Below are 27,783 nucleotides of genomic sequence, written 5' to 3' on the forward strand. Positions count from 1 at the left end.
CCATGCCAAAATCCAAGCCTTGCTATTATATGATATTCATCCGGAGCAAATGAAATGAGTGAGTGAGGGGAGGCAGGTTTGTGTCAGAGAGATTAGAGAGAGAGAGAAGCTGCACTGTAAAAAATTATTTAGAAAAAAAGTTACCTGGTTGCCTTAAAGCTACACTGTGTAACTTTTTTAGTTTATTCTTAGCTAAAAACACTTAGTTCTTTCAAAAATATTAAATCATTAAAGTATATTTAGTTCTTTCAAATAATAAAGTATTTTCTTAAGTTTATAATATGCCATCGAAAATACATACGGGTGAGGGGTTCGAATGCCGGTCGCCATGTCGCCCCTCCATCTTGAAAGTATATTAGCCAAAGAGGGACATACCCGTAAATTCAAGCTTCGCTTTTTTTGCATTTTAACACTCGATGGCAGTCATGAACGAGGTCGAACTAGAAGCCATGTTAATCTTGGACTAAATTGGCCACCATAGGAGTTAAAACGAATCAGAATTGAGAGGAACAGAAACTAATATTCACTGGATTTTTGAGATTCGACAACCTTTATTAAAATATTATTAAAATATTTTGTAAGCATATTGGGTAATTGTGTGTGTTTTATTTCTGATGACGCAGTGAAACATGCCAAATAGTGCTATTTTCATGATTTATTAAAAAATGTATGTGGTTCAGATACAAAAATATTTTGAGTTACTATTTATTAAACAAATTTCCTTCATTGTATCAACTCAAATTTTTAATTTCAATAAACTCAAAATTTTAAGGCAACCAGGTTACTTACCTTTTTAAGTTAAACCAACAAAAAAAATGGTCAGTGTGGTATCGTGTGTCAAACATCAAATCAACATTTTTGACGGCACTATTGCACTATATTTTATTCTAAGAGTGTAGTGAAACTCATGTCAAATCAGGGTAATGTGTGAAAATCAAGCTCTGACGATCAGTTTATTCTTACATCGTTTATGAACGCCGACAAAGGAAAAGGGTTTAACATGTGTACATGACCACTAGGGCTGGGCGATATGGAGCAAAAAATATATCTCGATATATTTTGCTATATCTCGATATACGATATATATCTCGATATCTTTACAGGAAAAATAACCCCCTAAAAACTACAGCAAAAACAAATATGCCAAATACCACAAATTCTTTTTTTTTATTATTGAAGTGCAAAGAGGTAGTCAGTTCATGTAGGAACAAATTGCTTTTGCAACATTAAAAAAAACTCCCTGATTACATAAATAATAATAATTTAACTGTAAAAGAAAATAAATAATATTTCCTTCTTTTCATTTATTTCATGCTTTCAAACGATGAATCAAAGACTCCATTTTTTACAGTTAAAGTAAACAGTAAGCATTTTGCAGAAAGATGGGGGCATGACTGAGATATAAATAAACTGATTTTGTATCAAAGTTCAAACAGTGATGTTTGTCATGAGTTTGACAAAATTCAAACTCATCATGCAGGCTACACATGAGCTGAATTTCACTTCTTTTCCAGTTACAGAAAGAAATATGAATGTCAGAAGGTAGGCTATATGATAATATGATACAGTACAACTGACAGAAGAGCACCGCGTGTCTCAGGACACCCGGGATGTCGCGTTTTTCCCTCTTGGTTAAAACATGAATAGACCTATTCATCATAATCCCGTGATAAAGCTGACAAAATAATAATAGTAATGATATTGCAATACTTTATAAATGTTTTCAAATGATTTGCGATCATTTTGACATTTTAACCGAAAACCATGCGATCAGTTAGACACAGATCATAAACTGGCATGATTGCGACCGGTTCTCGCACCAATAGTGTCAATCACCTGACTGTGGGTGAAACTTGCGCTTTGAACTATGATGAACATTAATATTTCTTTATGAATTTTAGCAAGCAGTTGTGTTAGAAGGAAAACATGGTCTCTAAACTGAGTCCCGAACAACGCGCGCGCTTGTCAACATGATAACTAATCCTCACCTGGTTGTGGAAGCAGCCGTGTTCAATGAGACGACACGCGAGGGGAGGGGGAACAAAAGCAAGAGGCGGGAGGCGCGCGAGCGGGAGCGAGCACAGCACAGAGAAGGCAAAACAAGCAAAGTGGCTGAATCAGAATTAAATATAAACAATATATCGATATATACGATATGTCCAAATCCATATCGAGTTGAAAAAATATCTCGATATATTTTAAATATCGAGATATCGCCCACCCCTAATGACCACACAGTCGTATTAAGCATAATGGGTTTAAGAACTTGCATGTAAATGACTCACTGTCTTTCCAAATGAATGGAAATGTACTTAAATGAGCTGGTACCAATTTAAAAATGCTAATGAGATCACACTCACACACAAATGTATCTCTCCTCTAATTAATGTTGCCTACCAATTTGATCCATTATTGATAAGTTGCCCTACAGCAGACGAGCTAGAGCTTCCAAACTCATCAGTGGCAGAGCTCAACTCGTCCCTCACATCTGCTCAGTACTCCACACCTCGCTGGCATATGCCCCACCGCTGGCACGCTGTCAATACGAGGTTTATCGAACATAGTGCTCGTGCTGCCCTATCAGGAGCTCTTGATGAACTTAGAGATGATTCCTCAGCTCAGGAAAGGAGGAAGAAATGAGATTTGGGGCAGATGTGGAAGAGGTGGATGAGTAACATCTGCTAGATTAACCGAAGAATTTGTTTACGCTCTGAACTAACTGGCATGTACACAAACAGAGGTGTCAGGGTCTTTACTGTTCTCTTAATAAGTTTTGGCAAAAACAAAACATTATGATGTGTGGTGTCACTTTGAATTGAACTCTTTCTCTGCCAGCTTTTTTGAAAAACTTTTTCATACAGTGCCAGCATTATCATCATTTTTACAAAATTTTCATGGCCCCCAGAATAGTTTTGTATAAATATGCAATGAACACGCAATATAAAGAATAGACCCTGAACAAACCAGTTTTATTCTTGCTTTTTGCATTCTTTTTTTATCAACATTTGAATGTCATACAAAAATTTTCATACAAAAGCACCACTTTGAGCAAAATGGCATTTTTTGTCGAAGACTACGTCTGATTGGATTCACAACGATAATTAAAACATAGATGAACTAGGTTGAGTCCATCAACACCACAAAGCTTAACAGTCGTCCAGGGTCAACATTTCATTAAGTAACATTAGGCCGTTTTGATTTATGTGCTGTTTAATGTTGATGATCATGTTATTTTACATATGAATCTATATGCATTTGTTTCTGCTTCTTCTTTGCATGCGTTTTGATCAAGAGATTCAGTACTCTTTCAGAAGATGTCATAGTGCATGGAAAGCTGGAAAATTCCATCACGATGGTGAAAGAGTTAAATACATATGTCTTACAACGCCACTCATTTGCTTTCAAAATATAATAAACTAACCACAATCAAAAATGTACTGTGTAGACAGACAGAACGAGAAAAAGATGGAAGGAAGGAATGGAAACAGATATATTAATGAAAACCTTGGCTATACATTTGCCGAACCGACTCAAAATTAGGGAAGGAGGACTGAAAGTATCTTAGATCTTAGTTAATAGATATTGAAGTTATGTTCATGTTTGAGAGTTTAATTGCATTAGTCATAAGCATATGCTGTGTCTTTCTTGGCCCTCACCAGCGGCACTTCCAGTCGAGCAGACAAATAGTCGGTTTGAAACTAAAGTGATTATATCCACCCCACTAAGCACAGATAATAGCTCAGATATCTGTTGTTAATGCAGTGAACAAAGTGATGTTTAAAATCTCATCATCTGTATATAGTTCATTTTCAGTTCCAAGCTGCATTTATATCTCACATGGAAGAAACATACTGAAAATACAAGCCAAAATGAAAGGGGGTCATTTCTACCGACTGGTAAGAATATTTATGGCCAGTACATTTTTAAGTCATCTGCCATTGGCATGTGTGGCAAAAAGTTAGTTTTAGGCCATGTATACATTTTCAATATTATACAAAAGAGCTATGTTTTTACATATATAGGACCAGATTTACTAACAGCTTGCTCCAGTGTAAAACCCTATTTTGCCATAAAAAAACTACTGTAGTGCTTTCCTGTAGCTCAACCAGTAGAGCGTGGTGCTAGCAACGCCAAGCTCATTGGTTCGATTCCCAGGGAAAGCAAGAATTGACAATAATGTAAAATGTGTACCTTGAATGCAATGTAAGTCGCTTTGGATAAAAGTGTCTGCCAAATGCGTAAATGTACTGTCAGGATTTACTAAAGAGACGCAGTGAAAATGAGCATTGAAAATGCGTGGACAGTTATTTTTGTGGCTGATCCAAAATGATTGCATATAAATTTGTAGGAGTTTCAGACGCAAAGTTTATGAAGAAGAGTATTTAAATGAATCACGCAAGATGATTTACTACACTGTAAAAAATTATTTAAAAAATAAGTTACCTGGTTCCCTTAAATTTTGAGTTAATTGAAATTAAAAATTTGAGTTAATAAAATAACATTTTTTTGAGAATCGACAACCTTTATTAAAATATTATTAAAAGATTTTGTATTATTAAAAGTGTATTGGATAATTGTGTTTTATTTGTGATGACGCAGCCAAATTATGCTATTTTCATGATTTATCAAAAAAAAATGATGTAGTTCAGATACAATAATATTTTGAGTTTCTATTTATTAAACTAATTACCTTTATTGTATCAACTAAAATTTTTAATTTCAATAAACTAAACATTAAGGCAAACAGGTTACTTACTTTTTTAAGTAAAACACTATTTTTTTTACAGTGTAAGGTTTGCTCATATCATTTCTCTGTTGTTTGTGCCATTATTTACTGCCCCCAAAAATAATGTCTTTAACCAGATGCTAACTGGTAGATTGTGTTGACCATTATAGAAATGATCCGGCTGCGTCTGTGTTCTTTAATTTGCAGGTTGTCAGTAGAACACAACCAGAACTTTCCAATCACATCTGCGTTGTATTTTTGGGGGGGAATTGCGATCTAACACTAATTTGCCCGGTTCAGTAAATCTGGCCTTTTTGTAGAAGTACTACCTTGAATATAAGCATAAAAAGTCAAGAGTCTAAAATATACTGCAGAACATGAGCCAAAGATTTTTCGTCAATATTATTGATACTAAGAGACGGCTGCTGTTGTGATTATGGAGTTCACCGGGAGAAAATCAACACCCCCCTCCCCCTTTTCCCCCTACCAGAGCGGGACAACTCCAATCAGATCAGACCGGAGCATGAACCAGGAGCAAGCGGTCCAATTTAATCCATGAAACACACGTATACACACACATTCATTTTGAAGTCAGCCTCGCATGGCTTGTCGCTCTAAATTAAGCAAGAGTGGCCTGACACAAGCGTACAACGAGAAAGGAAACTCCACATCACACGCTCACTTGTTTCCCGTCTCCCAACACCTTTTAGCACACAAACACGTGCAGAGGCTCTCTAGCGAGCTTGTCACTCATTCAATGTAGCAGCTCCGTCAACCTGAGCTAATGCAACTTTTTCCACCTCACCTGCCGCCTTTAACCTCGTCCGCTCGGGCCACAGAATCCATTGTGCACCGCAAATCTCTCCCATCCATCATCTGTGCTACAGGTGCAGCCGTGCCTGCCGGACAGGCGCTGATTTCCTAGTTTCACTTACAACAGAAGGACAAAGAGGTGCCAGTCCACCCACGCCCGAGCGGATATTTACCACCCTACCCGACGCCAACTTCCTAATTGTTCAAACTCATTCATACGTCCCCATGCATTAGCTGTACACACCTCAGTGATTCCTTCATTTAGTACACATTACACCCACACAAAGACAGCAGGACTCGGATCCTCCAAGAACAGGCGCCCAACAGACATTCACACTTTCTCCCGCGCGAGTGGGAAGTGTTGTGTTGCTCGAGTAGGTTTTCGCACCTTTAAAACGCTACACGGATTATGGGGTTCTGTACCCCACACCACTCCCATGGATCCGCAAGTTGTGTGACTAAAATCTCACTTTACACCTTCGGTTGCAACACTCTGGAGATAAATATCAGCATTAGAAAAGCAGTTTTGACTGGACATCCAGTGCCAAACCACTTTCCCCTACAGACCAAGTGAAAATGCAACATGCCTTTGCCAAATACTCAATTCTCACCTTTCACAATACCCTGCCGTTCTGTCGACAAACGAGTGTTTATTCCTATACAGAGCTTTTTTGTTGAATAATTGGTAGTTAACCAGTTTCCAAATGCTTGTGTTTCAAAAACTCTGGGAATCCGATTAGTGTTAAAAGGTGATTCAACAGAACTTGGGAAGTCTCCTCTTGACCTAGTTTGTTCACACACTAATTCCAGCTGGAATGAAACTTCCTACGGATATGGGATTCGTTCAGCTATTATGCTGCCTTCACGTGCTATCAGAATATCATAATACAAGTTTCCTAATTAAAAAATTGGACATGAACACCTACCCAAGTTGAATTTAGTTCCCAAGTTTGACAGGCCATCAACAATTGCTGCAGTGACTGGTAATCTTTATTTGTTTTTTCCACCACAACTACCTTGTCATTAAAGTAGCGCATATTAACATATATAAATAATCATTTGAAGCGCATTTTATGTTTTATACATAACGAAAATAGCCTTTTATTCGACTGAAATTCCAGAACTGTCGTCAAGCTGTGAGGTGAATGTTTATCATTTTGTCAGTGAACAGGACAAATATCATTTTGGCTTTAAAGTGCCCCTATAATGCCATTTTAAAGGCTCCTCATTTTGTTTTAGAGGTCTCCTACAACAGGTTTACTACATGCATCAAATGTCAAAAACAGTTCCATTTTCATTACATTTTCATTTTCTCATAATATACATTGCAGATCACCACATTTTTCAATGATTCTCAAATGGCTCGACTGATGAATCAGTCTCTCTAAATCCCTCCTTTCCGTGAGATTGCTCTGCTCTAATTGGTCAGATGGCCCAATCTTTTGTGATTGGTCTACTCTGCTCTGATTGGACAGATGGCCCAGTCAGTTATGACTGGTCTATTGCGTAAAAGAGCGATTCGAAAGACATGCCCAATTATTATAACTGACCTCCAGCTCCGCCTGGAGGCTTCCTAAAGCTTGATTGTACACACTGTAAACACAGTTGAACTAAACACAGATAACACTGATTTTACCATATCAATCTGAGCGCAAGTCCAATGATGCAACATTGTAAGGATGAGTTACTAAAGTGTACCAGGTGGTTTTATACTGTTCCAAGTTGAAATTGTAAGCCTAATTGGTAAGAGGAGTAATAGAACACGGAGGTACCATTCATGGTTGAAGCACAAACGGTATGAGATACATACCAAAGAAACCATGCTTGCCTAAGAAAATACTACTAAATAATGTTTGCTACATAAATAGCTGTTACTTTTTCCCGGTGATGTGTATTTGTCAGTTTAAGAATTTACAGCTACTTTTCTAGCTCAGTTTATGGAGTTCCCCCCTGCAGACAGACAGACTCACAGTCTCAATACTGTATGTCCTTGGAAGTTAATTATTTTTATTTCCCTCTGCAGAGGCCAAGTGGAGGTTGGCAGCCGAAACAGCAGAATTCACATTCAGGGAAGGTAGAGCCGCCTCAGGTAACTCAGAATACACCTCAGGAGACTCTCTCTCTCTCTGATTAAAAATGACAAATGTTCCAGTGCTGCACTTTAGGTCTTAAAAATTTGCCAATAAAAATTATTAGCTGCCACAAACTGCATGTCCTGCAGTTTTTCTTCCCTTAAAAAATGATTACTAGAGAAATGAAAGCTCATTCGAGCAGTAAAACACGTCTGCGTGTGCAACTCTAAACAACTGTTTCTGCCGCTTTGGACGGGTCATAAATAAAAACGTCCTCTCGCTCGCTCGCCCCGTGGCCGACAATGAGAGAGGACATACATGTGCACACACATCAGACAGATACCAAGCCTTCTCACACTCTTCAAACATCATATACCATCTAACTCTCACAGATTCGTCTGATTGTAATTCATATTCAGCATATTCAACAAGTGACTAATTTACATTTTTTGTTCTCAAGAAGTCACATTTCACCACAAAATGTACAGATTTTTGCAACATAATCTTTTTTTTTTTTTTGTAAATCCCATTATTATGATTTATTTTTCTACCTAAATTAGATTTATTCAAATGTATTTGTTAACTTTATTCACAGTAAAAAAAAAATAATAATAATAATAATATATGATATCACTACATTTTTTGCATTGCAGTATGGAGAATGAGATATGTAAACATGTCAACAAATCTTAATAGTCCTATAACAACAAATAAAATAAATAATATTTCATATAGAAATATTTTATTTATTTTATTTATTTATTGACAGAAATGTTTCTGACAGGTTTTATAAGTTTAGCAGCACATTTTTCAGACAGCTGAAGATTTTTATTACTGAGGCACTCACACAAACACACACCCTCATTCACACAGCAGCTTTAATATGTTCGTACATTGCCATCCATCTCTGTCTGTTCCAATCAGCTCAACTTCTATCGCGTGCTCATATGCACACACACACACACACACACACGTCAGAGGAACACACGCTCCAAAGAGCTGCTAAACTTCCCATTTAAGGGTTTTCAGCCCATGCGGTGAAAGTTTTCTGGGGTCATACTATATTCTCACATGCAAACATATTCTACGACACCAGTGTCTCCAACACTTTTTGCCTCTTATTTTTAAGAAACTCCGGTAACACTTTAGAATAGGGTAATGGTAATTAGTTTATTAGTTAATTTTAAGGATGCACCGCAATGTATCGGCCGCCAAAATGTATCTGCCGATTTTTTATCAAATTACAACCATCGGCATATCGGCTATAGCATAAAAAGGCCGAAATAACAAACGATGGTTTAGTAATGAATGGCGTGTAGGCACTGAGCTGTATAATGTCTGCTGCATAATCCAAGATTATACTGTTATATTCCTGTTGTTTTAATGTTTATCAAACAACAAAAGAACAACAAACAATCAAAAATAAATCTCTCACTACTCTTGGACTATATTTTCATAAGGATTCATTTCCGCAATGCGGACACAGACAGAATCCATCAGTCATAAAAACGGAATGTACTGCATAATGTGGCACGGATTTGGTTTTGATGAATAAATAAAACGTTGGTCAGTACACTTAAAATCAAAACGCAATATATAATAGTATCTGTGAATATTGCGCCGCAAAAAGACTATTTAAATATGAATCCTGCTTGTTTTTCTGTCTGCGAATAAATGGAAGAGATGCGCGAACTGCGCGGTTTCATTTACCTTACCTCTCTCACACACACGCGCGCACACACACACACTGAAACTCACTGTGTTTTTCAGCATCTGCCACCTCAATATGAAGACATGAATGCATCTCCAGTCACTTCATGAGCATTTTACGTTTCATTCGATAAAATCTATCATCGTATCATAAACACACACTCAGGAACTCGAAGCAGATGGCAACCCGTCAAAATAAAAGTTCAGTTTAATTGTAACCGAATTCGTGTTGTACAGAAAAGCTACGTCTCAATAAAATATTAATATATGCATTTAATTTATACAGTGAAGAATATGCAGAGTCATTTAAGATTAAACCTACTTTAAAAGCACTGTTTATTTCATATTTTCTGTTGTGTTTATGTTGGCCTGCTGAATGTTAAAAGGATCTAGTTCTAGTCTACGTTCATTATAAATGATTTGCTAATGCAGCAATAAACTATAGCTAGTAGGCTATAAGTTAATGTGTAATGTTTTTTTGTTTGTTTGTTTGTTTGTTTTTTAATTTGCTGATTTAAAACATGATCAAAATACTCTATTTTAATGACAACATTTCAAATAAGAGGACATGTGACAAATAGAGAAAAGAAACCGATTTGTGTAAGAATTTCACGAGTATAAAACATATTTTAATAGAATATCCTTTTCTAAATTATATTAGACAACAGTTTTATTCAGAAAATACATGAATTGATATTTTTTTTAAAGTTTCTCCTGGAGTAATTTTAGATTTGTTGTCAAATATTCAATTGAAAGATTCTATGTAATTGTTATTATTATGACTATTGTTGTTATTGATATCTATGCCTGATTTTGTATAGTGATTGTTTTTAAGATAAAATTCTTAAATTATTGTAAACAATGTATTGAAGTGATACTGCTGATTGCCATGAATATAACCATTGCTGCTGATATGGCATTAAATCATAAATAAATAAACATGTGACAAATATCGGTATCAGCCAATAATTGTTTGTTAAAATCGGTACCGGCCCCAAAAAATCTAATTGGTGCATCCCTAGAATGTATTAACTAACATGAACTAACCATGTTGATAAGTTCATTTATTTGTTACTGTATTTATTCATCGTTGTTAACGTTGTTTAATAAAAATACACTGTAAAAAAATATTTAGAAAAAAAGTTACCTGCTTGCCTTAAAAATTTGACTTTATTGAAATTAAAATTTTGAGTTAATACAATGATATTTTTTTGAGATTCGACAACCTTTATTAAAATATTATTAAAAGATTTTGTAAGCATATTGGGTAATTGTATGTGTTTTATTTCTGATGACGCAGTGAAACATGCCAAATTGTGCTATTTTCATGATTTATCACATTTTTTATGTGGTTCAGATACAAAAATATTTTGAGTTGCTATTTATTTAACAAATTTCCTTCATTGTATCAACTCAAATTTTTTATTTCAATAAACTCAAAATTTTAGGGCAACCAGGTTACTTGCTATTTCTGTTATTACTGGTTAATTTGTAAGTGTTATTTCAAAACCGTTTTACAAAACGGACTTGGGCCGAGTCCAAAAACAAACTTGTAGTCATTCAGCAGTAAGGGGCGTGTCTAATAATGATAGTGAGAAGAGAGCGCTCAGTGCACGTCATTATTCAAAACAGACGACACAAATGATGGACATTAGCCGAGAACTAATATATGCTGCTTTTGCGTGAATATGCTCGTCTGTCATGTTCGTTTGTTTGTCCATTTGCGATTGTATTGTGGCTCACTTCAGCGATGATAAAGACCCGTTCATTTCCACACCCTATGGAGCATCTAAATCTCCTCACTGTCTGTTTCAAGATCAGCTCACAAAATGTGTCCCACAGGTAAGATACTATACTCCTAATACATGTTTTTTTCCTCTTTTCATGATCCATCCAGTCATAATTGGTCATTAGTTGGACTGTCGTGTTTGTGTACTATCAAGTTGTTCATGAGAACGGTTTGTGTTTTGTGATCACTGTAACTCTAATCTTGTCATAATTGTAATATGTCGTTAGCTAGGCTATTCATGAGAACGGTTTGTGTTTTTGTGATGGAAGAGGTGACCTCTTCATAAACAGTAATTTTCCATCTGTAACACACAGTTTCTGCCATAGTCGTTGCCTGGGTTACGTATGTGTGGGGCGAAGCTATCAAAGCAAGGCCGAGACCCTTTTTGGGGGTAGTGGCGTGTGTTTGTTTTGGTGATTTGGAATATCTACAACGGTTACCAGAAAGCACTTACTCCACCTTTAACAAAGATAAATAAACGCTTTATAAGTGCAGTTCATTATTAGTTCATGTTAACTAATGACCATTATTCTAAAGTGTTACAGGAACTCCTAACCCAAAAGTATTTGGAGTGTAAGTTTCCCCACACTTGTGCTACAAATATGAATGATACCTCAAAATATGCATCTTGGTATGGAGACCATAAAACAGGCGAACAAACATCCTACGAATTGCAGTGAATGTATAAAACTGTCGAAATGAAATGAGGCATCGAAACATAATAATTCTTAGCCTAGAAATCTAGACGCACCCTTGCGGCAGCAAATTTAATTTGCCCGCAAGTGTCGTCTAGGCACTCTCAATACCCTTCTGAGTTGTGTTCCTCAAAATCTGGACGGCCCAATCACATCGTGTATAGAGTCGGCGGGCGGGGCCATAATGACGACGGCCGAGTTGCGTTTGCGTGCTTCTAGTAAACACAGAAACTGGCGAACGGCGGAGGTCTTTCGAATCAGCTTTGACCGCGACTCTGGAAGACTTGGAGTTAAGCTTTTCTCTGAGAAAAGAACAAAGAGCGGCACTGAAGTCATTCTTAAAAAGGGAAGATGTGTTCGTAGTTTAGCCGACCGGATACGGTGAATGTTTAATCTGTCAACAAGCTCTGCTTCACCTTCATTGCTCTGGTTGGTTGTAGCGCTATCCTACCGCGTGCAGAGGGAGTTTGAAAGACAACCGTTTATCCGCCCCTCGGATTGAGCTGTCAATGGTGAGTTTCCAGACCAAACATCTTCATGTGGGTCTGGCTTGTCAGGCTAAATAATTCTAATAAACAGACCAATGCATATAATTGCATTATATGACACCAATGCACAGGAAACACTAGCCAATAATATGGTAACCTATATACATTCCTGTAGTCTCTGTCTATACTATCCCTTGACCATTCTCTAATAGCAGCTCTCTATGAACATCTTGACCGCAGAGCACTACCTGCGGCAATGCAACACTGCCCTGAAACCCCATGCACTCTCAACAAGCCATAATGGATCTCTGTGTCTGAAAACTGCAAACGTATAGCGAGTGTTTCCAGCACTGCGGTTTGTTAGGTTTAATGTCATGCTGAAGCTTCAGGGTCATGCATGCCTCTTGGGAAATTTTCACCTGGGGTGAAGCTTGTTACATGTTACCTGTTCGACAAAACCTATCAGCCCTACAAAAAAAAAGAAGAAGAAAAAAATGACTGAAGTGGCAGAGCAAAACTCTGAAAGACAGCGGAGACATAAAAAATATTGAGAGCGTTTTAGGAGGAACACTAAAAGCATTGTCAAAGTGCACTTCAAAGTGCCCTTCTGCACGGGGTTTGAACTCAACACGCTCATTTGAAATACTCCCGGCTCCCAGGCTGTCAAAAACCCGAGAGTGTGAAATATCAGAGAAGAAAAAAAAAAAAGAAGGTTCAAGTGCTGAGTGAGAAATGAATGTCAGAGATCTTCACCTGCATGACTGTTCTTGAGGAAAGCTCATAGTAACGTGCTTAGCTGCGCCATTTGCATGAGGTTTTACATTAAAAGGTGTTATATGTTAGAGTTTATAGTGCAATAATTTAACTGCTCTTTCATGCCAAGATTTGTATTAAAGTTATCACAAAATAAGACGTTTTCAATAAAAAGGCAGAACTCCATAAAAGCACGATAAGATGATACAGTATATTCAGTCACACTTTAGATTAGGGTCCAATTCTCACCATTAACTATTAACTACGACTTTTGTCTCAATAAACTCCTGATTAGCTACTTTTTATGGAAGGGATGTAGAATGATCATGTGCTTTAAAAGTATGTTGCGGCCAGAGATGTATTTATTATAGTCCACACCAAGAGCTGTGAACGTTCATGCTTTTTCTGTTTTTCCCTCTGTTTTCCAAGCGGCGACCTCCCCCAGTTTCTCTTGAAGCCAATACGGAAGTGACTTAAACTGCAATTTATCGAATAGCCACTAGGGACAGGCTCCAGAAGGGAGCAGAATCTCATTGAGCCCCATGTTAAAATGTCCAACTTTACAGCAGAAAAAAAACAAATTAAAGCCTGGTACAAATTGTGATTTTGGTCTATACGGCTAATTTTGCCCTTCATGACAACTGTGAGGGGGTGAACAAACTCATTAGTTTAATTTATATTAAGCCTTAAAGCTCTGCATAATTAAGGGCTTGAGTGACAGGTGGATTGCCACTGCTGTCACTACTAGCCGTTTGTCTGCTGTCTGTTAGCTCCTCTTTGCCCATTTTCAATTACCTGGGAGTGACGCGTGGCCAAGATGACAAAGGCCGAACTTTAGCCTTCAGAAACACTCTTCAGAAACCTATAGGTGATGTCACGGACACAGCGTCCATTATTTTTTTACAGTCTACTGTATTGGCTGCATCCAAAACCTGGAAAATGCTGCCTTTGGAGGACACATTTCAAGGTCAGAAGGCATCAAGGTACGTCCGAATCCAATGTTAGCTTCACTTCCTGTCTCCTGAGATACCTTCATCTGATCGAGTTTTAAAGGCAGCGTATCTTTCACTGCCTGCCTTTGATATCCCACAATCCTGTGACAGTTGAGCTGGAAAAAAAGATGCCGTCTGAAAGTTGTCGGTTTGTGTGTAAATGTAAGTGTTTTATCAAAAATTTTCACTTGGGATGTCATTTCTAGCGAAAAATTACTAATGTAGTAATTCAATATTTATTTAGTTCTCACCAAAGCTCTCTCTATTTTACTGTAGATCATTAAACTGTTACGCTGCCTGTCCGAAATTAATTTCGTGGGGTGCCTTCATGCACAAACGCTGCCTTACGAGTCATTGTCTGATGAGGCAGCGAGGCATTGAGTCAGCTGCCTAGGTTTTTGGACGCAGTCTGGTTTCCCCATTGGCTCCTCCTGCTCAATCTTCTGGCAGGTAGCTGATTGCTCCAGCTGCACCTGTTAGTCAGGAGTGAGCCAGCATAAAAGCACAGAAGAAAATGGCAAAGTCTGGAGAAATGTTCCCCCAAGAGCTTTCTCCAGAGTGATCTTGGTCCTGCCCAACCTGTTGCTGTAGTGATTTCATATCTTGGTGTTGAACATGATAACTGCTTAATATTCTACTATTCTAGGGGTATTTGTAGTTGACTGGTGTGAGTGTCTCCAACATTTATCGTGTTGAGATTGTTATCAGTTACCTTTATTAGTTATTTCTTTCTATTGTAATTATTGCTGCTAAGATCGAGCTTATTAGTTACTTTAATATTTGTTTATTTGGAAGCAGTAGGAAGGTGGACGAGCGCCATTATGTTGATCTCAGTTTCCTCCTGTTTTGGGGCTAGGAAGGGAGCTATGTCATGACCAAATGCAATGCAAACATTTGTATATGAGGAAAGGAGAATTGCAAGGGTAATTTTGGTTCCTCACACATAGCTATCAACTTTGACACTGCTTTAAGAGCAGACAGATGCAAACACTATTATTATTAATAAAGTAGCAAATCAATAAATTATATAATAACATTTTCATTCATGGGTTAACTATTCCTTTATCAGGAAAAAAAGATGCTTTGTTAGTTGCAATAGTTATTTGACAGTCTGGAAGTCATATTGTCTTGCTAGCTGCTTGATTATTTCTACTTAGTTTCATTGAACATAAAAAAAACAAAAACGGAATAAAACGTGTGTGTGCAAGTGTGATTGTCAATTTGACACTTATTTATGCAAATATGCAAGTAAAATGGAAACGTATTCTCATTTACTTCTTTAAAAGTTGTCGGTCAGCCTCAAGTGAGGTGTGAGTGGCTAATGAAAATCTTTCAGAGGGAAACAGAGGCAGTAAATTAGCATACAAAACATATTTCAATTGCCAATCTAATTTAGCACCCAGTGGCCTCTGGTGGGAGTGGTGTGTGAATTAGTATTCTACAAGGCTATTTGTTTTGTGTGTGTGTGTGTGTGTGTGTGTGTGTGTGTGTGTGTGTGTGTGTGTGTGTGTGTGTGTGTGTGTGTGTGTGTGTGTTTTGTGTGTGTGTGTGTGTGTGTGTGTGTGTGTGTGTGTGTGTGTGTGTGTGTGTGTGTGTGTGTGTGTGTGTGGCTGTGAGTGGCTGTGATTGTCAGTATTCTAGTCCAGCGCCGCTTGCTGAATTCTCAGCTGCATCAGGTCCTCGGCACTGTGATTAAATTGTGTAACTATGAGCTGGTGTGTGTACGTACGCAACAGCTTTTATGCAGATGTTAAAGCAATAATTAAACCTCTACATTAACGGTACAATACTAACACCACACAATAATAACGAGAAAGAGTAAATGTCACGTCAGTGTGTTTTGTGCGGGTGTGTTCGGGAGAAACACATTTCTGAGCTGATCCATGCTTGAGGATTGCAATATTTTTAAGCTCAACTCCCACTCCTTTTGTCTTTCTCTCACTCTTTCCATCCCTCTCTCTCAGGTGCTCATTACAGGTCCATCTACTGCTCCGTGCTCTCTGCAGGGATGCCCACTAACCCCCTTCTCTTCCTGTCTTAGCCCCTCTCTGTCTAACTCCCTCCTCTCATATTTTCCTCTTTTCACCCTGACCACTGCCTGTAGAGGGAGTCATGCTGTCCTGCAGTGAGGAGAGCCAGGCAGGAAAAGACAAAAATGAATTAAATGGCGTACGAACTGATCTAAGAAATCGGGCGGATTCATTTATACATTTCTTCAAACCTGAATTATTTTTGCTTTTCTCCCATGGAACGCAAAAGAAGATGTTTAGGACAGTGTTCACACTGCACTCGCATATTTTTGAAAGAAGAGTTCTGCTCACCAATGCACCAAAATAATTGTTGATTAAATAGTGATGATTCACTTCTTGGAATGAATCAGTTAATTCAGTGAAGAATTCATCAAAGCAAATTAAACAGGTAACTCCTGAGTTTATGAATTATTCAATGAACCGGTCATTTGTACTTTGTGACAAGCAAACACACACAAATGGTCTTCATCCAGCCTTTAAGCACAAATGAATTGAAAAACATGTTGTCTTGCCTTCACTCTTGTTTTTTTTTTAAATCTCATATGATTCAGCTTAAAAGGTAGCCTGACAAGCCAGACCCACATCAAGATGTTTGGTCTGGAAACTCACCATTGACAGCTCAATCCGAGGGGCGGATAAACGGTTGTCTTTCAAACTCCCTCTGCACGCGATAGGATAGCGCTACACCAACCAGAGCAACGAAGGTGAAGCGGAGCTTGTTGATAGATTAAACATTCGCCGTATCTGGTCGGCTAAACTACGAACACATCTTCCCTTTTTAAGAATGACTTCAGTGCCGTTCTTTGTTCTTTTCTCAGAGAAAAGCTTAACTCCAAGTCTTCCAGAGTCGCGGTCAAAGCTGATTCGAAAGACCGCCGTTCGCCAGTTTCTGTGTTTACTAGAAGCACCCAAACACAACTCGGCTGTCGTCATTATGGCCCCGCCCGCCGACTCTATAGATGATGTGATTGGGCCGTCCAGATTTTGAGGAACACAGCTCAGAAGGGTATTGAGAGTTCCTAGACGACACTTGCGGGTAAATTAAATTTGCTGCCGCTAGGGTGCGTCTAGATTTCTAGGCTACTTAAAAGGGATTTTTGTTGAACAACTTGACAACTGTCAGAGTGTTTGGCATAGTAAATTATATGAAAATTTTTATATGTTCGGCTTATTTAGCATTTTTTTAAATATTTCTCTAATTAACATGATCAAATTTAAATTTTACGAAATTAGCAGTGTCAGAAGATTTGCTGTTTTGCAGTGTGACTTCTCTTATGACGACTGTCAAATTTTATCTTTGTTTTTCAAGACAAACCCTGATCAAAATGAGCGCTAGATTTTTCTTTGTAGCCGCCATTTCAAAGCATCACCAAACGCATCATGGCTTGATGATATAAATCTCTGGATGAGTTTTCTTGTGTGTATCCATTTTTAACGCACTTTGACTATAGTACAGTTTGACATTAATGACAACTTGCAGTGCAGATCTTGCAGTGTGACATGGCTTCCGCTTATGTTCGTATGATCTGACAAGGAACAATCATGAAGGACTATTAAAAAAATCACATGTGCACCCGTCTTGGGGCTGACCAGTATTTGAAGGTTGAACAGGGAGCTCATTGAGTACTGAAACAGCAGGAACCAATCAGCTGTGCCCCTAAGGGGATTATTTGACTGCAAAAAAGGTTGAGTTAATAACCTGTGCCATCTAGACTTTTATGACAAAACTTTGTATTTTGAAAATCTGTCCCTTTAAGGGCTAAATAAAAGAAGTCAGTCAAACTGAATGGAAAGCTTCAGAAAGATATGCTTGAAGCAAAGTTTCAGTAAGTTCAGTACAAAGTGGAGGCATAAAACATATGGGTAAGTGAAAGAAAGGAGAAAGAGGACAGTCGGATGATAGAGAAGTGCTGGATGGAGTGATTAGTGAAACGAGAGCAGTAATGCATGCTGTCATCCTCACCATGTCCCATAAGACCGTTCTCCTCATCAGCATGGAGGAGCTCATGAAATTGAATTCATTTGGCCTCTCTCTCTCTCTCTCTCTCTCTCTCTCTCTCTCTCTCTCTCTCTCTCTCTCTCTCTCTCTCTCTCTCTCTCTCTCTCTCTCTCTCTATCTCTCTCTCTCTCTCTCTGAGGTGGGAAAGCAATGATCCATGTAATTATTATATATTATGGGAGGATTCCCAGTCAAGCAAAGCATCTAATCTTACAGTAATCCACTGCCCCTTACACACACACACACACACACACAGACACAGACACACACACACACACGGAGACACAAACACACATTTTGAATGTCACTCTCTGAAATAATATGCCACTGGATATTCTAAAGGTACTGGGTTGCTGTCAAAGTCATGTATATGTTAACTAGATTGATAGACTCTTCACCTGTCCTTCATTTACTGTCAGGTCCTGTGTGTGTGTGTGTGACCTTCGGAATGAAGCGGGCATGCAAACGGTTCATTATCATCAGGATTGGTGGCATGCGATGGCAGATTCTGCGCAGGGACCAAAAAACGCACACACAGTTCCACGCTCCTGTAACCTGTCATGAATATTTAGCAGACGTTCTGATTTCTTGCCGTTTAGCCAAGCTCTGCTGATATGACATTTTATTACTTCGCCAATATAAACTCGCTCGCACGCACGCACCCAAACACACACACATACGGTTAGGTAAACAGTACTATCACTGTCAGCACAACTTTAGGTCTACACAGAATCTGTCACATATTTTCTATAATTTTCGGGGCTGATTTTTGGGGGGAAACTGTGGAATTCTGGGGAATGGATTTAGATATGGAAAAATATGTTAAACAGAGCTAAGAATAGTATACATCTATTTGGTAGCTGAAAGCATCATCGAAATTAGCCTAGATGAACATACACACATAGAGGAGAGACGAGGACTTTGCTAATGACAGACGTTCAAATAGCTAAAAATAAATGCGCATTTATTTTCCAAAGGTTTTCAAAAATGTGCTGAAATGGGGGGAAAAAAACCTGTGTACTGCAAAATAATGGCAAGAAAGTCAAGGAGTTGACTCACAACAATCATGAAGCACAATCTGTAGGGTATGTTTACAGGACAACAATATACTAAAAACAGACGACAACGTTGTCACAGTGATGCCCGTTCACGCGGATCTGCGAAAATGACTAAAAAGTCTGTATTATACAGGCCAGGCCAGTAGTTGGCGATATCAATTTGTCAAGAAACACCCTGCGAACACGTAATACGCATGTGTTGTGTAAATGGCCCCTGAATCACAACAAATGACTTTTATGTGTCGGATCTTTTAATGAATGAAAATTCAGTTATGAATCAAAATCAGTCTGACAAATAATTTGTTGAATGATCTCACTGAAACAGTCTTAGGGCCCTATCATACACCTAGGGCAATGCAGTGCATCATTTTCACATCCAGCGCCACATTGTTTAAATAGCAAATGCACTCGTGCCATCTGTTCGCCCATGGGCGTCTGGTCTGTAAACCAGGTGTGGTCAGGAGCATTGTTGGCGTGTTGCTATTTTGAGGAACTGAAAACGACTGCGTCATTAAAGGAAGAGTATGTAAGATTGTGGCCAAAACTGGTACTGCAATCACTTTCAAATGACTAGAGTGGTGTATTCCCTCTCCCTCTTCCCCTGACTCGAGGTTGCCAGATTGGCTGCAGGATCAGCAGGAACGTTTGTAGCTGCAGCTGTGGTAACTACAGCAGATCTGGCAACCCGGATGCAGAAACACTACTGACTTCATGATTGGTCGATAGGTGGAGGGCGGAGCTTAAGGCCAAAACACAACATGTCAACATCAACATCAGATGAGGGCTGCAACAACAACTTTTAAATGACAATATCCTGGCCGGACTGCTGTTGTCAGTGATATAAGTATTTGAAATTAACATGATTTCTTAATGTCTAGTGACACATCTGGGCCATTTTCTGATTCATTTAAATACATTTTTTACATACAGTTCCTTCAACCCCCCCCCAAAAAAAGATCTAAAGTCAATGGCGCAGTCGCTTTTTAGTCATTTTTCACACGCAGCACAAACATTTCTAAATATTTAAAATTAAAGGATTAAAATGTAAAATAATTATTGTGTACATAAATATAAAAATGCCTACATGTCATAATGGATAGTCATTGCATGTATCAGAATCACAGTTTCCTCAAAAATATTAAGCAAGCAGCAAAACTTTTTTCAACATTGATAATAATAAGAAATGTTCTTGAGCAAATCAGCACATTATTATTGATTTCTGAATGATCTCGGACACTGAAGACACTGAACATTCAACTTTATCATCACAGGAATAAATCGTTCTTTAAAATGTATTAAAATAGAATAACTTGAAATTGTAATAATATTTCACAATATTACTATACTATTTTTACTGTACTTTTTAATTTTAATTTTACTGCAATAGCTTCAATCATAAAAAGGAAAGTGAGAAAAAAAGGCCCCAAAAACAAGTCTAAAGAAGCTTAGCCATCCATTTCAAAAAGGATGCACTCGGTACTCTCTCTTTTCCCTGTTTTCAGCACTCCTACCTTCCTCACCACACAGAGCACCTGTTCAGACAGCAGATTTCTCCAACAACCCACAGATTCATGATCTCAGCCAAACGTGGAACACTGATCCAGAACCAGTCCCGCTGATCTCTGTGGAAACGACTCCGCTCTATTAGCGCTTCACTTTAGCGGATTCATTACAGGACGCTTTCTAGCTGGATATGGGCTGATGCTTATGCTACTGATGCATTACACTCATTTTTGTCTTGTTTCTAGTCCAAACGTCTAAACATTATTAAAGCAAGAAGTATTTACTAGACAAGCAAAGGTAATTGTCTTGTTTTGGGGGAAAATAACTCAAAATTAAGAGAGTTTTTGCTTAAAATAAGCAAAATAATCTGCCAATGGGGTAAACAAAATAATCTTAATTCAAACAGATAACAAGATTAATTTTCTTACCCCATTGGCAGATCATTTTGCTTATTTTAAGCAAAAACTCTCTTAATTTTGAGTTATTTTCCCCCAAAACAAGACAATAATTTGTACTTGTCTAGTAAATGTTTCTTAATGTTTTGATATTTTGGCAAGAAACAAGACAAAAATACTAAGTAAGAAAAACATTTTTTCTAAAGCAGTGCACCTTCAAGATTTAAAAGTTAAAATGGAAAATGGACAGTAAAAATTGAAAACATAGCGCTCAGACGTCACACTGACAGATAAAGGAAACCAGTAGGTTGGGTGTGGAGGGAGTGTGTCATGTGCACATGAACAAATCCACACACACCTGGGGTCATCCAGCCCAGCGCAGAGCATAAAAGAGGTCATGCCTCGCTCTGAGAGAGTGAAGGTGAACTGAGGCATTGCTATGGGCTGCAGACTTCCTATAAAAACTTAGCAGAGGGTTTATGGGTTTGGACAGGTATGACACATGTACACACACACACACACACACAGCTGATCCATGCTAAGCATTATTGCCTGCAAACAATAACTTAATTGAGGTCACAAGCATACACGTCTATACGAATTGCATCAGCCCATGAGCTGCTCTGAATATGAAGTGCATACTAACCATAGCAGTTAAATTGTTGCGAGACTATACGCAATCCTCCATGTTTGCCTTTAGCCGTAAATGACCTTCAGTGCTACAGAAGCACTTGCAACTCGTAGCCTAACAAGCAATTCATTACACAGCAATTAGACACCATATTAATTAGCAACTCGTCATCATGTGATTTGTACTTCCTTCAAGTAAAATACCCACTTAGGAACACATTCAGACATACTCTGAGTAGATAAGTGCACAAACACACACAAACATGCTTACAAAAACGCAGCCCTAATCACCATAAAGAGATTAGGGCTGCGCCGACTAAAGATTTTTCTAGTCGACTACAAGTCATTCATTTAACCCATTAGTCGATTAATTGCACGTTTATATACATTTTATTACTTAAATATATACTGGAGGGAATATTAAACCTTTAATATAGGCATAATATGGCTATTCGCATATTAGTGGTGGAAATTTTGATTCTTTTAAGAGAGTCGTTCATTTTCAGTTCGTTCACCAAAATGATTCGTTCAGATTCGTTCATTGATTCGTTCAGTAACATTTTAAAAAAATATTACATAAATATGACCGCAGGTGACGAAAAGTGTTTTATGTGTAATGTTTTAAGTCAACGAACGTATTTACTTATAAAAAAAACTGATTTGGCTTTATTAAAATGTGCATAATACTCATTAAATGAAATAAGTCTAAATAAGTGGTTCAGATGACCAAAGCATGTTTTCTTGCATGATTAACATTTAATTGTTTCGTCAGACATTTAGACATTCATATATCTGGGATTATGGTAAACATGGGGTTATAAACATGAGGTTTGTCTATAACTGTGCTTTGCATCCGCTTTCTGCTGATTGCTGAACGAGACTGACACGCATGCTAAATGACCGAGGTAGCCTAGTTCGTTCACGAACGAGATCTCTCTCTCGTTCAGACTCTAAACAGCAACTCGGTCAGTGAAGTTCGTTCAGTAGCTCAGTCAGAATGCTATTTACTGACGTGACACACGAGATCTTTTAAACCATAGGCCACTGTCACATTTTTATTTGTTTTACAGTATTTAGAGAAGTGTATGACATGACTCAAACGTAATGAAGAAAACGGTTTAAACATAAAATAAAATACAAACACACTTTACTTTACTCTGTAGTAATCATTTAACCATCAACCTGCATCATTATACTGTTTTCATTACAGTGGGAAAGTGTACATTTCTTTCTTTGCTACAAATATGCCACCTACACGAGCCGAACTGTTCGCTATCAGTATCCTTCAACAACTGGTTCATTTCGTTCACGAACGAACGACATTTAGCCTACCAATTCGTTCACGAACAACATTTCTCGTTCAGAGTCACCCTGCGTCCCAATTCGCATACTATCCATCCTAAATAGTATTCGAAAATAGAATTAGTATGTCCCAAATCGTAGTATGTTGAAAAGAGTATTCCAAAGATTCCCGGATGGTTTACTATTTCCGGTCCGAATTCACAGTATGGATCGATGGGCACTCTAACGGCTGATATTGCCCACAACCCATTGCGAGTTGGACGAGGATTCGATTAGAACTACAAACGCGGATAAACTGTGTTAAAAAACTACAAACATGACGGATGTGCGAGTTCGACGGTTAAGTAGAGAAGTTTAGATAAAGGGGTTTGAGTGACCAACTATCAATATTTAACCTGACAAAAATATATTTATTCAGTGTTGTCACATTATATTTCACCTGCAGCAGCATTGTGAACTTTTGTAATGACACGTTTGGCCATTAACTTTTAAATGCATCATTATATTTAAACTGAAAACACATGAGGAGAGTCTCTGCATTAAAGACCCACAAATGGCAGATCAACAAGCGGCTACATTTCTCTCCGATACGGTAGGAGATTAAACTGAATGTGAAGGATTTGAACTGTGACGAATCTGACGATGATTGACAGGGCAGTTAAACGGTGACGGGATGCACGTAACTAAGCGACAGAGTCCGTTAAAGATGGCGAAGTAGTATGTCCCGAAGCTTGCATACTTTTCTGCTACACACTCAAAAGTATATACTTTTTCTTCACAAAAAGAGTACATACTTTTAGGACGTAGTATAAGTAGGCGAATTGGGACGCAGCTTCAGACTCAAAGCCTCTCGGTCAGTAAAGGGCGTATTCGTTCACTGAATTCAACAAATCACATGCTCCGTCACATCTCATACTCGAACGCTATTGGCTTGAGGTTTTGTCATTCTTTGACAGAATGAAACAGTCGACAGAGCTGCGCATGCGCTCGCTGCTAATAGCGCCACGCTGCGGTGGAGGGAGGAATTTCAGTGAACGAAAAACATGATTCAATAGACTACGTGAACGAGAACGATTCGTTCACCTAAAAGATTCGTTCAAAAAGAACGGTTCGTTCACGAACGTAACATCACTATCGCATATACATAGCTTGCCACAAAGCACCGGCAAAAGTAGTGATTGTGTCAGGAAAAGCATGGAAACATTTTAAATATTTAATAAACTTTTCTGAGTCAGTGTCGGCTGCCATCTCAGCTGTATAGAGAGAAATGCTCCTTTCATACATATTACATAATCAGAGAGTATTTGTTTGAGTATTTTGTTTTCTATTTGAATCTATTTGGATTTCCTGCCCAACATATTGTAATTACCACAAGGACCCACCGTTAATAATCTGTCCCCCACGGACTGTATGACTTTGCCACTTCCTGTGAATTTTTTTTTCCTGCGGCTAAACGACTAACACTATATTGGTCGACTAAGCCTCTTCTCTAACATTTAGTCAACTATTAGGGGGCAGCCCATATGGGTACTTGTATGGGCTGAAACAACTGCTACACACACACACACACACACAACACGAGTCTCCAAAGGCCTCATAAGTCACCACACACTCAATGATTGGAGAAAGGGAGCGATCAATCGAAAACTGTCCAACTTCTATAAATGTGTTGGCTAAAAAGCTCATCTTACATTGTGCTCTAGAATCTAGACACTTCCAACTTTTTACAAACATTAGCACATTTATTTGACCTATTGCTAAGAGCAATGTGATTAATTGAAGAGTAAACCAGAGAGGTGTGAGTGTGTGATTTGTAAAAATCTTGCCATTTCATTACAATTTTACAATCAACTAGTGCTTTACTCAAGCGAGGGATGCTGAGGAGGCCTGTCGAAGGCTGTGTGTTCAGCTACATCTTCAGATATCCCAACCATACAGTTTAATGCACAACAAGCCAACCTTTAAATGGGACAGATATTTACCTGTCAGCTCTTATATGTCATGAGCACCTCAGACATCCACAGTCATTTGGGTAATATATCTCAGAAAGGCAGGCTGAACCCAAACTAAATCGCCCATAATGCCTTTCTCTGGACTGGCCAAGCATTACATTTCTACATATCAGGATCAAAGCACAATTATGGCACATTTAGACATTTTGTCAGAGATACCATTTCATTTGTTTTAAGCACTATATGGGAACTATATGAAAACCAACAGATGGACCGCATAAAGACCCGCAGTGGGAATAAAATGTGGTTCTGTGAGCACGTCAAAGGCAAAAGAAAAAGTCCACTGGCCCAAAAGACACAGATGTTCGAGACAAAAATGACAAGAATGATGAATGACTCCATCTTAAAATTCACTGGCGTTATTAAAAAAACACTTTCCGAGTCTACCATTCAAAAAGTTCTCTTTCTGACTCCTTACAGCTATAAAAGAGAAATAACTCATACATGCCCAGCGCCGTTATCCTAAGATCACCAGAATCTAAAGAACTATTTCTCTAATGCGCAAGGATGTATTACAACACAAAATGCATCTTAATTAAAATAAAAGAGCATTTTAAGATTAGAATTCACTACATTCAAAGATGATTTTTTTTAATGATTCTGAAAGAAGTCTTTGCTCACCAAGGATGCATTTATTTGATAAAAAATACAGAAAAACAGCAATATTGTTACAATTTATCTATTTTTTCTCTTTAAATTTGTTAAAAGAATTTATTCCTGTGATCAAAGCTGAATTTTCACCATCATTACTGCAATCTTCAGTGTACCATGATCCTTCAGAAATCCTTCTAATATGATGATTTGCTGCTCAAGAAACATTTATTATTATTATTAATGTATATTTCATATTGGCATTTATTTGAAACAGAAAACGTTTGTATCATTATGAATGTCTTCTGTCACGTTTGATAAAATGCATCCTTGCTGAATACTTTTTTCCTTTTAAACAAATATTACTGACCCCAAACTGTTGAATATTATGGCTCTGGTATCTCCTTCAATGCAAGTATAATTTTACCCATTTTATCATCTATTATTATAAAAAATAATAGCACATTCCTCTCAACAAGCCACATGATTTAAGGTACAATTTATATCTGTAGCACAAGTTTCATTCTTAGCATACAAAATTTGTGTATAAAAAAACTATTGTTTTGCTTTCTGCTTCCTTTTCTTCAGTCTACAGAGCTGAAAGATTGACTGGCAGATGAAGAATGCAAGTTTGTGTCTGTTGGCAGGGAACAGTTCGGTTCAGTTCATTTCAGTGGCCCTTGTGACCTCAAAGTGCTGTCAGCAGTTTTAGGGTCCATCATTGACAGACACACACACAGAAACACACACACACACACACTTAAACTCTCAATCTGAACATTCCCTACACAAAACAACACCTCCAGGAAAGAGACATGGAGAAACATGTCTCGAATGTGTCAAGTCAGTCAGGCCTGCACAAACATATGTGCTTGACAGGAAACACCTATAATGTCTCTAATGCCCCAAGAACCATGTCTCTTTCTGTCTCTTGCACTTTCATGTTTTACAGTTCTTACTTTTAAACTATCAAGCATCCATCCTTCATATCAGCAAACATTACCGAATCCAATGAAGATGTACAACATGCACTAATGTCATTTGATTTGTTCAAATCAGCTACAGCACAACAACAAAAAGAAAAGAGCTGAATTACACACAAATTTGTGAAATGAATAACATTATCACTGATGTTTGTGTGTCCTTCAAGAAAATAATGGGCTTTACTACCCTGAGATCAAAGTCGATTTGTACGATCAGTTAAACAGGCGTCCAACTGCCTCGTTTATTTGACTGCAAATACACAGAAATACAGCTTTTGTTGATTTGAAAAACACTTGCTCAGTATTCAGCGGCCTTCATTATTATGGCAGAAAAGAAGCCATCTGACTGATGACTTGAAAAACAGACAGAAAACTGTGACTCATCAGAGACTAATGAAATAATATTAAAAAGAAAGGCAAGGATGATAAGGGAGCAAGGAAGGAAAACAGGTGGATGGATAGAGGGATGCAGGAAGGAAAACAGATGGATGGAGAGAAGTATGGGGGAAGGAAGAAGGGTGGATGGATGGACAGATGTGGGAAGGATAACTGGATGGATGGAGGGATGTTGGAAGGATGGATGGATGGATGGATGGATGGATGGATGGATGGATGGATGGATGGATGGATGGATGGATGGATGGATGGATGGACAGATGGATGGATGGATGGATAGATGTGGGAAGGAAAATTGATGGATGGATGGATGGATGGATGGATGGATGGATGGAAGGATGGATGGATGGATGGATGGATGGATGGATGGATGGATGGATGGATGGATGGATGGATGGATGGATGGATGGGCGGACAGACGGATCGGAAAAAAGCATGGATGGATGAAATGAAGGAAGCGTATCACTGAAATAAGTTTATGTTGGACATTGTGAAAATGGAAGAAAACTCCAGCAGCCTTTGCTTTGTGACAACAAATTGATTGAGTACTCCATATTAAACTCCTTGGCATGAGTACATGAGATTCCTGAGAATAGAAACACAGAGAAAGGATCAGGTATCTGCGGTCTTTACTGGACCCTGCGAGCGTGAGACAGGAGGACCGTCCTATTCCCCCGTCGCTCTTAAAGAGGAAGCCTTTAAACTGCAAACAAATTGTATATTCAAGGTCACACGCTTAATTTCTGGGTTCATTTGAGCTGCTGTGCTCTCCCAAACCTTGTCTACAGCGATAGCGGAGTGTGTTTATGCCTGTGTGTGTATGTTGATCGAAGACGTGATGGCTCA

General features: G+C 38.2%; 1 protein-coding gene across 15 annotated transcripts in view; it reads right to left on the reverse strand.

The window, feature by feature from the left end:
- The window catches only part of ptprt (protein tyrosine phosphatase receptor type T), a 318,020-nt gene that overhangs the window by 254,502 nt on the left and 35,735 nt on the right, over window positions 1-27,783 (reverse strand). The window contains exon 1 of one of the 15 annotated variants that reach the window (XM_067460400.1): window positions 9,370-9,505. The exons of the other annotated variants lie outside the window; for them this stretch is intronic. Coding sequence (XP_067316501.1) covers window positions 9,370-9,415 — 46 coding nt within the window. The 5' untranslated portion in view covers window positions 9,416-9,505. Of the gene's footprint in view, window positions 1-9,369; window positions 9,506-27,783 lie in introns of those variants that run through there. 15 annotated transcript variants of the gene reach the window in all.

This window comes from Pseudorasbora parva, chromosome 12 (genome assembly GCF_024679245.1).
Source record: "Pseudorasbora parva isolate DD20220531a chromosome 12, ASM2467924v1, whole genome shotgun sequence".
NCBI classification, from domain to species: Eukaryota; Metazoa; Chordata; class Actinopteri; order Cypriniformes; family Gobionidae; genus Pseudorasbora; species Pseudorasbora parva.